Raw genomic sequence first — 12,691 nt, 5'->3', positions numbered from 1 at the left:
CGTGTGATCGCGTACGCCAGCCGTCTCCTCTCTGCCCCGGAGCGGAATTACTCAATTACCGAACGCGAGTGCTTAGCTCTTGTCTGGGCTGTTGGGAAATTTCGCCCATATTTATACGGCCGCCCCTTTACAGTTGTCACTGACCACCATGCGTTGTGCTGGCTCTCTTCCTTGAAAGACCCTACAGGACGGCTTGGTCGTTGGGCACTGAGCCTGCAGCAGTACCATTACTCTGTACTCTACAAGTCTGGCCGCTTGCACGCCGATGCCGACTGCCTTTCCCGTTACCCCGTTGGCCCGTGTGACAATCTTGGCACTGACAGCGTGGATGCTCTGTGCTCCCTCTCTGTCCTCGCTAACATGGCCGAAGAACAGCGCCGCGATGCCGAGCTGCGCTCCATTATCGACCGCCTCAACACCGCCCCATTCGACCCTCCGCTGCGCCGCTTTGTGCTCCGTGATGGAGTTTTATACCGCAGGAGCCTTAGCCAGGATGGCCCAGACCTCCTTCTCGTTGTCCCCGAGCACCTTCGCACTGTTGTCCTCCAAGAGCTGCATGATCTTCCCACTGCTGGTCACTTGGGTGTCTCCCGTACTTACGACCGCGTGCGTCGTCGATTCTTTTGGCCGCGCCTCTACCGCTGTGTACGCCGCTATGTTGCTGCCTGCGATGAGTGCCAGCGCCGGAAACGCCCCACCACTCTGTCAGCCGGTCTGCTTCAGCCCATTGACGTCCCACCCGAACCTTTCCATCGCGTCGGCTTAGACCTTTTAGGACCATTTCCGGAATCCGCCTCGGGCAACAAATGGATAGCTGTTGCCACAGACTACGCTACCCGTTACGCGATCACACGCGCACTGCCCACCAGTACGGCTACTGATGTTGCCGACTTTCTTTTGACCGACCTTATCCTACATCATGGAGCTCCCCGTCAACTTCTGACCGACCGAGGCCGATGTTTTCTGTCCAGAGTTGTCGCTGACATTCTTCGATCGTGCTCTACGAAACATAAGCTCACCACCGCCTACCACCCGCAGACGAACGGCCTCACAGAACGCTTCAATCGCACTCTCACCGATATGCTGGCTATGTACGTTTCTCCGGACCATCGCGACTGGGACACCGCTCTCTCCTATGTGACCTTCGCCTACAACTCCTCCCGCCATGACACTGCCGGTTACTCCCCTTTTTATCTTTTGTATGGCCGCGAGCCCCTGCTGCCTCTGGACACGCTGCTTCCCACTTCTACTGCTCCGCCGTCTGCATACGCCCACGACGCCATTACCCGCGCTGACCACGCTCGCCAACTCGCACGCTCCCGGCTCCTCGCTTCCCAGACCTCTCAGCAGGAATTCTACAACCGCCGTCACCGTGTGGTCTCCTTCACCCCTGGCTCCCTCGTCTTGCTTTGGTCGCCATCTCGCCGCGTGGGGCTCTCTGAAAAACTTCTGTCCCGCTACATCGGCCCGTACCGTGTCCTGCGCCAAGTCACCGCAGTCACCTACGAGATCGCTCCGGCCTTCCCCGGTGCCACGTCCTCTCAGCATCAGACCGATGTTGTGCACGTCTCTCGCCTCAAGCCCTACGTCTTGCAGTCCCCCTCACTGCCCTGATGAGCACCGAGACGGTGCTTTTCCGACCGGGGGGCCATGCAACGGATAATCTCCGTGAAGACGACGCAGAGGAAGTGCCCAGTGTGTGCGCGCTTGCCGCTCGGGGCTAGCTGTGATCTGGACCCTGTGCTCCGGTCGTCCTTGTGCCGACATAGACTTCGGGCCACGTAACAATATTTTCTCATTTCAAACATTCTACAATATTGCTTAGCTTTTTTTTCCGCTTTTTTTTTCTTGGCATTCACCACCGTACCTTGGCCCCGCGTGGGTATGTGCCATTTTCATATGGTCAGGAAGAAGAAGTAGAAGAACGCTCAGTAGAGGCAACAGCCCGAGGACATCATCATCAAAATAAGTTCTCAGCACGTTTTGTGCGGTGCTTAACAGGGCAGGTAATGCGCTTTGTTTTTAATTTCGTGCATGAAATTAGTACGCAAGTACTGGACACCGCTGCAAATTGAGGCGCTCGAAGCGAAATGCCGAAAGGGTTTAGGTAGACGTATGTTATCCTGCATTACGAAAATTTCACGTCCTTAAAACGAGACATGAAATATATTTTCTTCTATGGGACCTTCCAAGGAGAATGGGTACTTGCATTATGAAAAATCCAGGCGCGAACAAACAAGGACACTGAGGGGACACAACACCGTGTCCCCTCTGTGTCGTTGTTCGTTAGCGCCTGGATTTTCCATAATGAATGTATACCAACTAGCTCTGCTTTCTTCCCTGTTGCAGAATGGGTACTACTTCGTCATTTTCATTATTTTGTTTTAAGCTGTCTCGATTAAGGAGCTTTTGCTGTGTTCATCATCATCATCAGCCTGACAACGCCCAGTTCAGTGCAAAGGCCTCTCCCATGTTTTCCCAATTAACCCTGTCCTTTGCCAGCTGTAAACACCGAATCCCCGAAAACTTCTTAATCTCATCCCCCAACCTAATCCTGTGGTGGACCGTGCTACGCCTGTCTCCTCTTGGAATCCACTCCGTTACGCTTAATGACCAGCGGTTATCTTGCCTCCGCATTACATGCCCTGCCCAAGCCCATTTCTTCTTCGTGATCTCGACTAGGGTGTCATTAACCCGCGTTTGTTCCCTCACCCACTCAGCCCTCTTCCGATCTCTTAACGTTACACCTAACATTTTTCTTTCCATAGCTCGCTGCGTTGTCCTTAACTTAAGCTGAACTCTTTTCACTGTCCTCCACGTTTCTGCCCCTTAGGTGAGTACCGGCAAGACAGAGCACTGTCTTCTTGCACAATACACTGCAATACACAGTATTCACTTCTTACAATACTCTGTATTATTGCACAAGTTAACACATTGACAAGAAAAATACTAATAAACTACAAAAACCGTTTCCTTTTTCAATCTCTAAAGGTACAGAAGAGTCAGGTTCCGGGCTAGTTGGTAATGCATTTAAAGGAAGAAACTGCGCGACGAAACACTGACACACGGACACGCACGACCGCTAGTGTGTGCGTCGGTTCTTCGTGTGTCCGTGTTTCATCGCGCTGTTTCTTCCTCTAAAGGTAATTTGTTGAAAACCTTTTGCGTGCTGACTAAATCAGCCAACCACACGAATGTCTGAGTGCAAAAAACGCGGTATTTCACTGCCTGAAGGAATATTAGTTCTTCGTCAGGTTGTGATACAAACGTCAAACTGACGATTGAATCGTGGTGACGTTTCTGGCTTCTTGCCTCCTTGTGCTTTTTCTGTGGCTATTGCTGAGGACGGTATTTCCACGGAAGAAAAGGAGGTACCACGCTTGCCCTTAACTGCAAGGTGCCGAAAGAAGTCTTTTATAATAATAATATTATTAACAGTGTTTATTTGATCATAACAATATATATGAGGGTAGGATGCTCACAATAAACTACGTTTCGTGGAAAGCTTGACTAAGCTGCGGACTTCGGCCGCTTACTTTAGCAACAACGACAAAACAGAAGGTCCCACTATAAAATTAAACATTTATTTTGATAAAAAATAGCAGAGGCGCGTGAGGGTAATAACTAAACATATAAGTCCTTCGTGCGGCAGCTAAACGAACGATACAGTAAACTTCTTTTATTAAGGAATTTATTGTCAATAAGGAAAGTATTAAAATAGTTTCAAGCATGAGATGGTTTCTAGGCTAACTATGTCTGAAATAGAGGTCATTTAGACAATGTGGTAGCATGTTTGCAAGTGTTTTGAGAGCAGTGTGTTCTGTACATTTTACATGCCAGTAATCAACATGTCTCATGTTTTATTATTTGACGCTTTCTTTAGCTAGAAATGTCATTAATTAATACTTGTTTTAGCAACCTTGAGTTTAAGGGAATGGAAGAGTCAAAACTGTGCACTTCGCTAATTGCAAGTATTCCAATATTTTGAGAAAAGTTATTCAATGCGTAATGTTCTAGGACAATTTTCATTTATTAAAAAAAAACTTTAGCAAGATCAACAACTTTTCAAGTTTCTTCCCCTAAGTTTCTTCCCCCTTGTACCCTAACTAAATTGCATCAGTGTTAGCGAGAGCTGAGCACCATTATATACTGTCAGCACTGCCCATGGCGGCAGGAGGTGACGATGTCAACTGATGAACAAAATATTTTGCCACCGCTTCTTTGTTGTAAAGTATATGTGCTTGTCCAGGGTCATTTTATTCATGCATAAGAAATAGTGCCTCCACTGCAAGCAACGTATCAAATGAACACTGTTTTAAGGCAACACGTTTTCTTTGTGTAACTAATTTTTTACCCTAAAATTAAGGGCATTAAAGGTAAATGTTTAAATTAAAGGTAAATGTTTTTATGCATTTTTATTCCGTAGACGATTTGTACTTCGAAAGCAAATTTTATTTAGTTTTTGCCCAAAGAGAACAATGTTCCCAAAAGAGAACAATGTAAAGGACACGCACAACGCACTTTTTCGTTCTGAAAGTTTTGGAAATCTGTGGTTTTCAGCCGTGGCATGCACTTCTGCAGTGGATATGGAGGGAACTTTGCACGCTTGGGACATCATGCAGGTCCTGCGGCCGGATTCGAACTCGCGACCTTGGGTTCTGCAGCTAAACGCCATAGTCGTATTGAGCCACCGCTGCGGGTAGATTCTGTTGTAAAACGTTAGATATCACTGCGGCAACCCGCATTGGAGGATTGTCAAAGCACTGACGCCTCCTCGGCAGTCGTCGCCCAATCAATCAATTATCAAATGATCGATTGATGAATTATCGCTTCATTGATCGATCATTGATTCCCCAGTCTGTCACCGATTGACTGCGTAATTACCTATTGTTCATTGCTTTAATGACCAATCATTAACTAATTGCTTAATTGTCGATTAATTATGAATTTATTCCGATTATATTCTCTTTTTATCGCAATCACTCATCTTAGGTCTTCAAATTTGGCGCCACAATTTATTCCCGCCCGCTTACTATATACCCGTCCAGCCTATTCAACCGTCCATTGACGTTTGCTTATAATTAGTTGCCTAATTAGCGCACGTCAATCAAACTTTTAATTTATTACTTTTCATTCATCAAACACATTTCAATCCATATGGAAATTTTATTTCGCTCTTTTACAAATTTTCCACTCTTTTAGCGTCCACTGCTTTGTTCTCGTCCACTAACTATATCGATTTCCTTGCTATTTCGACTGTTTTTACCTTACAGTCTCTAATTAATGAAATCATCATCCTATTGACAATTTTTTTCGGCGTCATCCTCACACCGTCCTCTATCGATCGCATTCACTCGTTTGATCTACTTCTTCTGAGAACGTCACAACTCCTGCGAACACGTTTTGGTGACACGCTTTGCGGACACGACCCCGCCAACATCGCCTAGAAATGCTTTGGCATTAAAGAATGAAAGGCGTTTCGGATATGTTTATCATATTGGCACGCTGTTGTGACTAGGACCACAGGAACAGCCAGGACAGCTTAGAATAATTTCGCTAACAGTGGATGGCAAACTAGAACCTATACACTGTCCTTGTTTCTGGAAATAAACACCGCTCATTCCAGTTGACACATATTGCTGAAGATTGAGGAGCAGTAATTTTTAAACAGAAGAGATGCTCAGGCCAGCAACATTTAGAAGATTAATACACCTTAAGATGCTAGTGCGCTCCCTCACAGCTAGAAACTGATCGTGCAGCGATGAAGCAGTATCAATGTTTTTGAAGTTTTTATGCAATAAGCTTTCAAAAACCGAGGAATGCCTTCTGAGTTGTTCGTCAGAAAGGAGCTATTCACAGAAAATTTTTCCTACTTCTCTTAAAAAAAAAACTTGCAAACAATTTCAGCCATGTTCCTGTTTCCGATACTTCTGAAGGGACAGTCAATCTTGGCAGTTTTTCGAAAGAAGATAAGCTGGAGGCTACCCGCTTCAGTTCTCCAAGTGCTTTCTGGTCATGTTCAGCCTCTTGAATACATTCTTGATTCTAAATTTACCTTGTACAGCATATATAGTTTAAAGTCCTTCCAGAATGCAGCATTAACGACGCCGAGAGCAATTGTTCCAAAGATGAGCTGAAAAGAAACAGATCCAACGTTCTTTTCCTCCAGCAGAACATACAGAGAGAAGCCAGGGAAGGATGGAATCCCCAACCGGATGAGTAGATGGCTGGCTGCAAATTTTGCTGGAAAAAGCGCGAATGTTTTTTTTCACGTGAAATCATCTCTTGCCTTATGAGTGGCGTGGACGGGATGTGTAACCACGGGCTGTGGGCAGGAAGTGTGTACAAAGCGTGTCTTCATGAACTGCCGATCAGCGAGTAAGAGTGGTATTGATTTTTAATGATAAGCAGTGATTGAATGGAAAGCTTGAATGACCAAATTACTGAATGAAATATTCACTTCAGTAATGAGAATTAATTCAGCTAATTACAAGTAAATCACGAAATTGTTGAATTACTAGTAATTCCTCCACAACTGAACTAAAAATGAAATTAATTATTAAATACCAACTACTTGCAATGCATAATTAACCAATTGTAGCAGGATTTCCGGGGAAAGGAACTTAGCGACAGATAGCCAAAATGCCGGTCCGAGCTTCGGTCATCCAGCCAGCGATCTCGCGCCGCGCGCTAGCGGAGCGGCGGCTGCCGCTGCTCATCTTCCTCTTTACACAATATTAATTAACGGATCCGCACCTATGAAAGCTTCAGTGCACCTGTAAATTTTAGTTGCATGAATGAAAGGCGAAGCGGAGATGGCCGCCGCCGTACCTGAGTTAGTAGAGCCCCGCAACCGACACGGAGAAATCGTGGACTGCGATGCCCCACGCGGTGTGGCGGTCTATTCTGCCCTTTCCTCAATACTATCCTTTGTTTTCTGCATGTCTTTCCGTTAGCATATGTTCGATAGAAAGGAGACGAACATTCATTATAAAAAATGCTGCCGCTGGGTAGAACGCATCGACGTATTTGGCTGTGCTTTGGTTGTGACACTTTACCAAGAAATGAGAAAAGGTTCACGGTGACATACTCGCCGCGGTGGCTCAGTGGTTATGGCTCTCATCAAGCGATCTGGAGTACCCGGGTTCTAACCGAACCGCGGCGGTCGCTTTTCTATGGAGGCGGAACGCAAAAGGCACCCGTGTGCTGTGCAATGTCAGTACACGTTAGACCCACAGGTGGTCGAAATTTTCCGGTGACCTCCACTACGGCACATCTATCTTCCAGTTGCACCTTCCTCCCTTCCCTTACGACGCGGTTCAGGTGTCCGCCGAGATATGTGAGACAGATACTGCGTCATTTCCTGTATTCTAAAACCAATTTGCCAGTTTTTACGGTGACATCGACGCACCGCCAATTTGCAGCCAAAGAGTTTGTTTTGTTGTACCAGAAGAGTGCGGTGAGGGGCCAGTTGGTACGACATTATGAGAACAAAGAATAACTGCGCAAAAAAAGGACGGGACAAGAGAAAGAGAACCCCTCAGGACAAACGCAGATGTGAGTTTGTGCCGTGTGGTTCTCTTTCTCTTGTCCCGTCCTTTTTTGCGCAGTTATTCATTGTTCTCATAATTGTTGTACCAGCACCAAGTTCATTTATATTTTTTTGTCAGACGAGCGCTTGAGGCTGTCACCTACTCTGGCGTATTTCAACTCTGAGAACTCATTTCCTCCACACCGGCAGGGGCTACATCACGAGGCAGACGCTGCTGACCGTCACCTTCCTCAACCTGGGGACGCTGTTCGTGCTGCTGCCGCTAGCCTCGACCTATGCGGCCCTGTTCGCCTTTGCGACGGCGATCGCCTTCTGCATCGGCGTCGCCATCTGCCTCTTCTCCGTGCTGCTCGCCGAGTACGTCGGGCTGGATCGCGTCTCCATGGCGTACGGCATGGTGTCCGGGTTTTCGGGCGTCACTTCTCTCTTCAAGCCACTCATAATCGGTGAGTGCAGGATGCGTGGAAACACTTTGTTTCCAGCTATAAATTTATTAAGAATAACAGAAGTACACAGACAAAAACAGTGAAAATAAACAGTTACTCTTTTACCACCGCAAGTGAAAGCAAAGCAAGAAGACAAAATATAACTTGAAATGAAATCACAACCATTACATTATGTCACTTAGCTATAACTAATAAGGTGGATTGGTGAGCTAGTTGGTTCATGATTGTTTAACTGAGCAGCAGAAAGCGAAAAGGGCGTTGAAGAAGCGGCATCGTCCTCGTCTCTATGTTTCTTCAACGTCCTTGTCCACTTTCTGCTTAAATATGCGAACTTAACTATCGACAACAAATGACTTTTCATAAAAGCCCACGGTGTGAAGTAGAGAAAACGGCTACTTCTTTGCGCGCGCCGACAACTGCCAGGATGAGGCTCGAAAGACAATTTTTTTACATAACTCTGCACCTGATCGGCGCATTATTGATGATGCCTTGTTCAAAGTCGCATTTCCCTTTCTTTTTAGTGTATGTAAACGGATTTTGAGGCAAGAAGTTAATCATGTATTCAAAACCATCCACGGAAGTGAATTCTTTGCATCCTCTGAAAACGTTTGGCAGTTCCAGAATTCAAAGACCGGCGATACTTTTTTCTTACAGTTTCTCGCCTAGCGGAAATCCCTTCCCATTCTGCCTCTCTAACATCTGGAAGCAGATTTGTAGATGCCCTAAAGTAGCGTGCTCCTAGGAACCTGTCCTGAGCACGTGCGATGTACAATGAACCTGCCGAGCTCTTAGCCCTGGCTACGAGCGGCGTCTTAGTGGCGCTTCTACTCTACTACATTACCGCAAACCTTTGAGCTCTTTGTTTCCTTGATAAATGCGCGTGCCAGCAGCACGTGCGTTTATCACTTTGTGATGCGAGATGCGACCGAGTTTTTTAGGGATAATCGCGGCCACGGGTAGCTCTACGTTGTTCTAGATGGTCGTTGTTGCTTTTGGCGCCTCACCTAGAAGGTTCCTTGCCAGCTTTAAACCTTTCATGCATACGGACGTCGTATGACGACGCGTATTTAGGCTACCATTTACCCTCTCTCATCTTTACCTCTCCTCTTTTTCCTCTGATTAAAATTATTTTCTCTCTCTCTTTCATATATTCCCTCTTTTACGTCGCAGGCCATCCTCGTCAATAAGATTTAATGAATGAATGAATGAATGAATGAATGAATGAATGAATGAATGAATGAATGAATGAATGAATGAATGAATGAATGAGGACAGTATTGAAGAAGCATAGCTTGTTGGGCCAGTTGGTGCGTGGTAAGTAGAAAACCAGCGGAAAGGACGCGTTCACAAGGAGGAGAGGTACACAGGACAACGCAGGAAGCACAATTGAAATATTCTTTACTTGTTGAATCGCCGTCAAAACAAACGCTATCAAAACAACAAGAAAAAAAATAAATGAGCGGGAGAAGATTGCATTCATGAGCCTGTGCTTTTTTGCCGTGGACCTGACAGAGCTGTCGCTGTCGCGTTCATTTCCTAACTGCTTGATTTTGAAGGCTTCTAAGATTTCTCGTTCTGTCTGCGTTTTGCCGCGGCCGATGATTTTGAACAGAGGGGTGCAGTCTTTACACAGGTTGCAATGTCTTGACAGATTTTCTGTGTTGCCTCGCTGCATCGAAGTGCTGTGCTGCCTCGTACGCTCGTTGATGCATTGACCAGTTTGGCCTATGTAGGCCTTACGACTGGACAGAGGAAGCGAGTAAACAACATCGGTTGTGCATTTGCATGCTCTGGGGCTTGATATTAAATATTTTTTCGTGCTATTTTTAGAGGTACGCGAAGAAAGTGACGACACTTTGGTGGGCGCAGAAAAGGCCAATTTAACACCGTATTTCATGGCTAACTTTTTAACGTCATGTGAGACTTTATGCAGGTATGGCATTACAGCAAGTCTAGATTCATCACAAGGCGTTTTATCTTTTTTGTACTGTGACTTAAACTTACTAGACAAGGAAACCAGGACGTCCTCAGGTTAGCCCGCTGACCTCAAGCAGTCAAGCTACCCTAAGAAACTCTTCTGCATATTGTGTGAACAAGATCTGCACAGAACATTTCCGAGGCAAAGGTTGGCAATGCCTTTCTTCACCAGTTTTGAATGTCAAGAGGAATAGGGCAGCAGGCTTTTCTTGAACAGTTAACTGCTGGGCTGGGCGCCCATGGCGTCTTCTTTCTTGTGTGTGTTGTCTTTGCGGAAAAAATGTTTTTAGTAGGCTTTTCTTCAGGACACGATAATGAGGACAGCTGAATGAGGACAGCATGCGGCTAGTGACGTCCAGCAAGCGACTGTGGTAATTATACTGCGGGATAAATATGTGTTCTCGTAAGACCAGTACATTAGATTTAGTGTAGCCTAGAGTGGAAGTGATTTTGTCCTTCCATGACTGCCGAGCTCGCTTACTGCTATTTCCTTCGGCTGGTTACTTAGTTATTTACAGACGAAAGTCCTTCTAAAAGACTCTCTTTTCAAAGCATTTCACTGTCTTCCTGTCTGATGAACTACGTCACCACCAATGCTCAGTATGTCACCCTCCTAAATGAACGGCACATAATGTTATGGGAGGAATTCGAAAAAAAATCGCAGCGGCGCCCGGTCTTTCCTTTTGCGATGTACTATGTCAAGGTTTATAGCAACTTGATGTGGCTATAGATATAGCTCTAAATTTTCTGACTACTGCAAGAGTGAAAAGTAGTTGTCCTTTATTTTGACAGCATTATGGGCCACTAAGTTAGTTACGTGGACGAATTTAACACTGCCCCGCCGCGGTGGCACAGTGGTTACGGCACTCGGCTGCTGGCCCGAAAGATGCGGGTTCGATCCCGGCTGCGGCGGCTGAATGTCGATGGAGGCGAAATTCTAGAGGCCCGTGTACTGTGCGATGTCAGTGCACGTTAAAAAACCCCAGGTGGTCGAAATTTCCGGAGCCCTTCACTACGGCGTCCCTCATAGCCTCAGTCGCTTTGGGACGTTAAACCCGAATAAACTAACCAATTTAACACTGAACTTGACTATGGTTTCGAGCTCGGAAACCACGCTCAAGGGTGCGTTTTGCTTTATTTATAGGGTCATTTGTACTGGATGATGTGTTCATTCTATCAGTCTATTTTTTGTCACGTTCTAATGCATCGAACTTTTTCTCAGCGGTTTACCCCGCGTAAAGAATGGACCGTTCAAGTTTTCAGGTATCTTGTGGAAATAAAGCGGGTTCAATACGGTATTTAAATTGTTTCCTCGGTATTAGATAAGTATTATTTTCACGTGTTTTTCAACAGTACATTCTCTTTCCAGGCTACTTTCGGGATCAAGTTGGAGCTTACGACAACCTCTTCATAATTTGCGGATCGGGAGTTATCGTCGGCGGGTTCATCTGGATGGCCATTCGCTTCGTGCACAGCGCCAAGCGGACCAAGCGGTGGATAGTCAGCAAGCCTGACAGCTCGAACAGTGCGGACGTTGCTGTGGTGTCACCGAAGTACATCTACAGTGATAGAGAGCACCCTGCTGTGTACGTGCCCTGACACGCGAAACACAGCAGGTGTCGCTTACGTTTTAGGCCACAAACTTGAACCGCATTCAGACTCTTCCATCCACCAAGTTCAAAGTGATCATAGTCTCTCGAGCTCATTTTTACACCTACATCTCTATTTACGCCAACGTATTTTTTTTCGCTTTCATCTATCACAACCTATTTTTATTAAGGTTTTTTTAATATGCCGCAAAAATTATTGCCAAATCGTCAAGGTCAGCAGGAGAAGAATTCCCGGTACTGAAGGAGGCGTTCATGACAAAGGGTGGGTGTTTTAGCACATTGTGACTTTAGAGGTCACCCCCACGACAGTATAGTTGCTGCGGCGTGCTTTATTTTGTACTTCGTGAGGATGATTAAACTATGAACAATATTTGTCTTTTGCTGAAATGTAGAGAATATTTTTAATGGTATAGCATTATAGTGCTAATCCGTCAAAAAAAAAAATCCGGCATTTGGACCACGAGAAACGGACCCACAACTCGCGTGACCTAATGTCGTCATCAGCAGCGCCTACATCGTCTCGAAAAAAAAAAATAAAATTAACTCCGGATTGGGTTTCCAATTCAAGCTGGCGCGAACAAACCAGCTTCGCTCGCCACTTCATTAGAGCATTTCGCCATCACCTCAGCACAACACACCACGTGCCAGTCTCTCACATTGTGTTTGAGCATCGTCGTCTTCAATACTAATACTAATACAATACTAACCGCTATAAAGAGCCCAGTACGTCCAGCCGGTTGCTCATTTTGAACAAGGGAGCTGTAGCGCTCCCGAAACGTCATTTGTGTTTGACCATGGTCAGTGACCAGTGAATCTCATCGAGTTCATCAACTTCCATTCGGGCGGCGCGAGAAGACCAGCTTCGCTGACCGCTGCATTACCGCAGTATGCCATCCCCGCAGCTGAACACACCGAATGCATGTCGCATTCACAGCGCGTACTTAGGCTTAAGTGCCCTCCGCAATATCTTTCTGCGTTCACAAGAAACATACAGTACGGCACTCATCCTGCCACATGTCACACAGCATGGCGTTTCTTTGAAGGTTCGGCCAATCTCTATGCCACTGTCGTGGAGAGTAGCGTAGCTCTGCATGCTTGCGCGAGCT

At 46.0% G+C, this 12,691-nt stretch overlaps 1 protein-coding gene across 6 annotated transcripts in view; it reads left to right on the top strand.

Moving 5' to 3' along the window:
* LOC149325884 (monocarboxylate transporter 12-like) overlaps positions 1-12,014 on the top strand; it is a 277,338-nt gene extending 265,324 nt beyond the window's left edge. For all 6 annotated transcript variants that reach the window (XM_089564039.1, XM_089564033.1, XM_089564036.1 and 3 more), the window contains 2 exons: positions 7,742-7,998; positions 11,345-12,014. In XM_089564039.1, coding sequence (XP_089420165.1) covers positions 7,742-7,998; positions 11,345-11,574 — 487 coding nt within the window. In that variant the 3' untranslated portion in view covers positions 11,575-12,014. The remainder of the gene's footprint in view (positions 1-7,741; positions 7,999-11,344) is intronic.
* Positions 12,015-12,691: the final 677 nt, after the last annotated feature.

The sequence above is a fragment of the Amblyomma mixtum genome, chromosome 10 (assembly GCF_055824585.1).
Source record: "Amblyomma mixtum isolate Tamu chromosome 10, ASM5582458v1, whole genome shotgun sequence".
In the NCBI taxonomy this organism is placed as follows: Eukaryota; Metazoa; Arthropoda; class Arachnida; order Ixodida; family Ixodidae; genus Amblyomma; species Amblyomma mixtum.
This window is presented reverse-complemented; position numbering and strand designations above follow the sequence as displayed.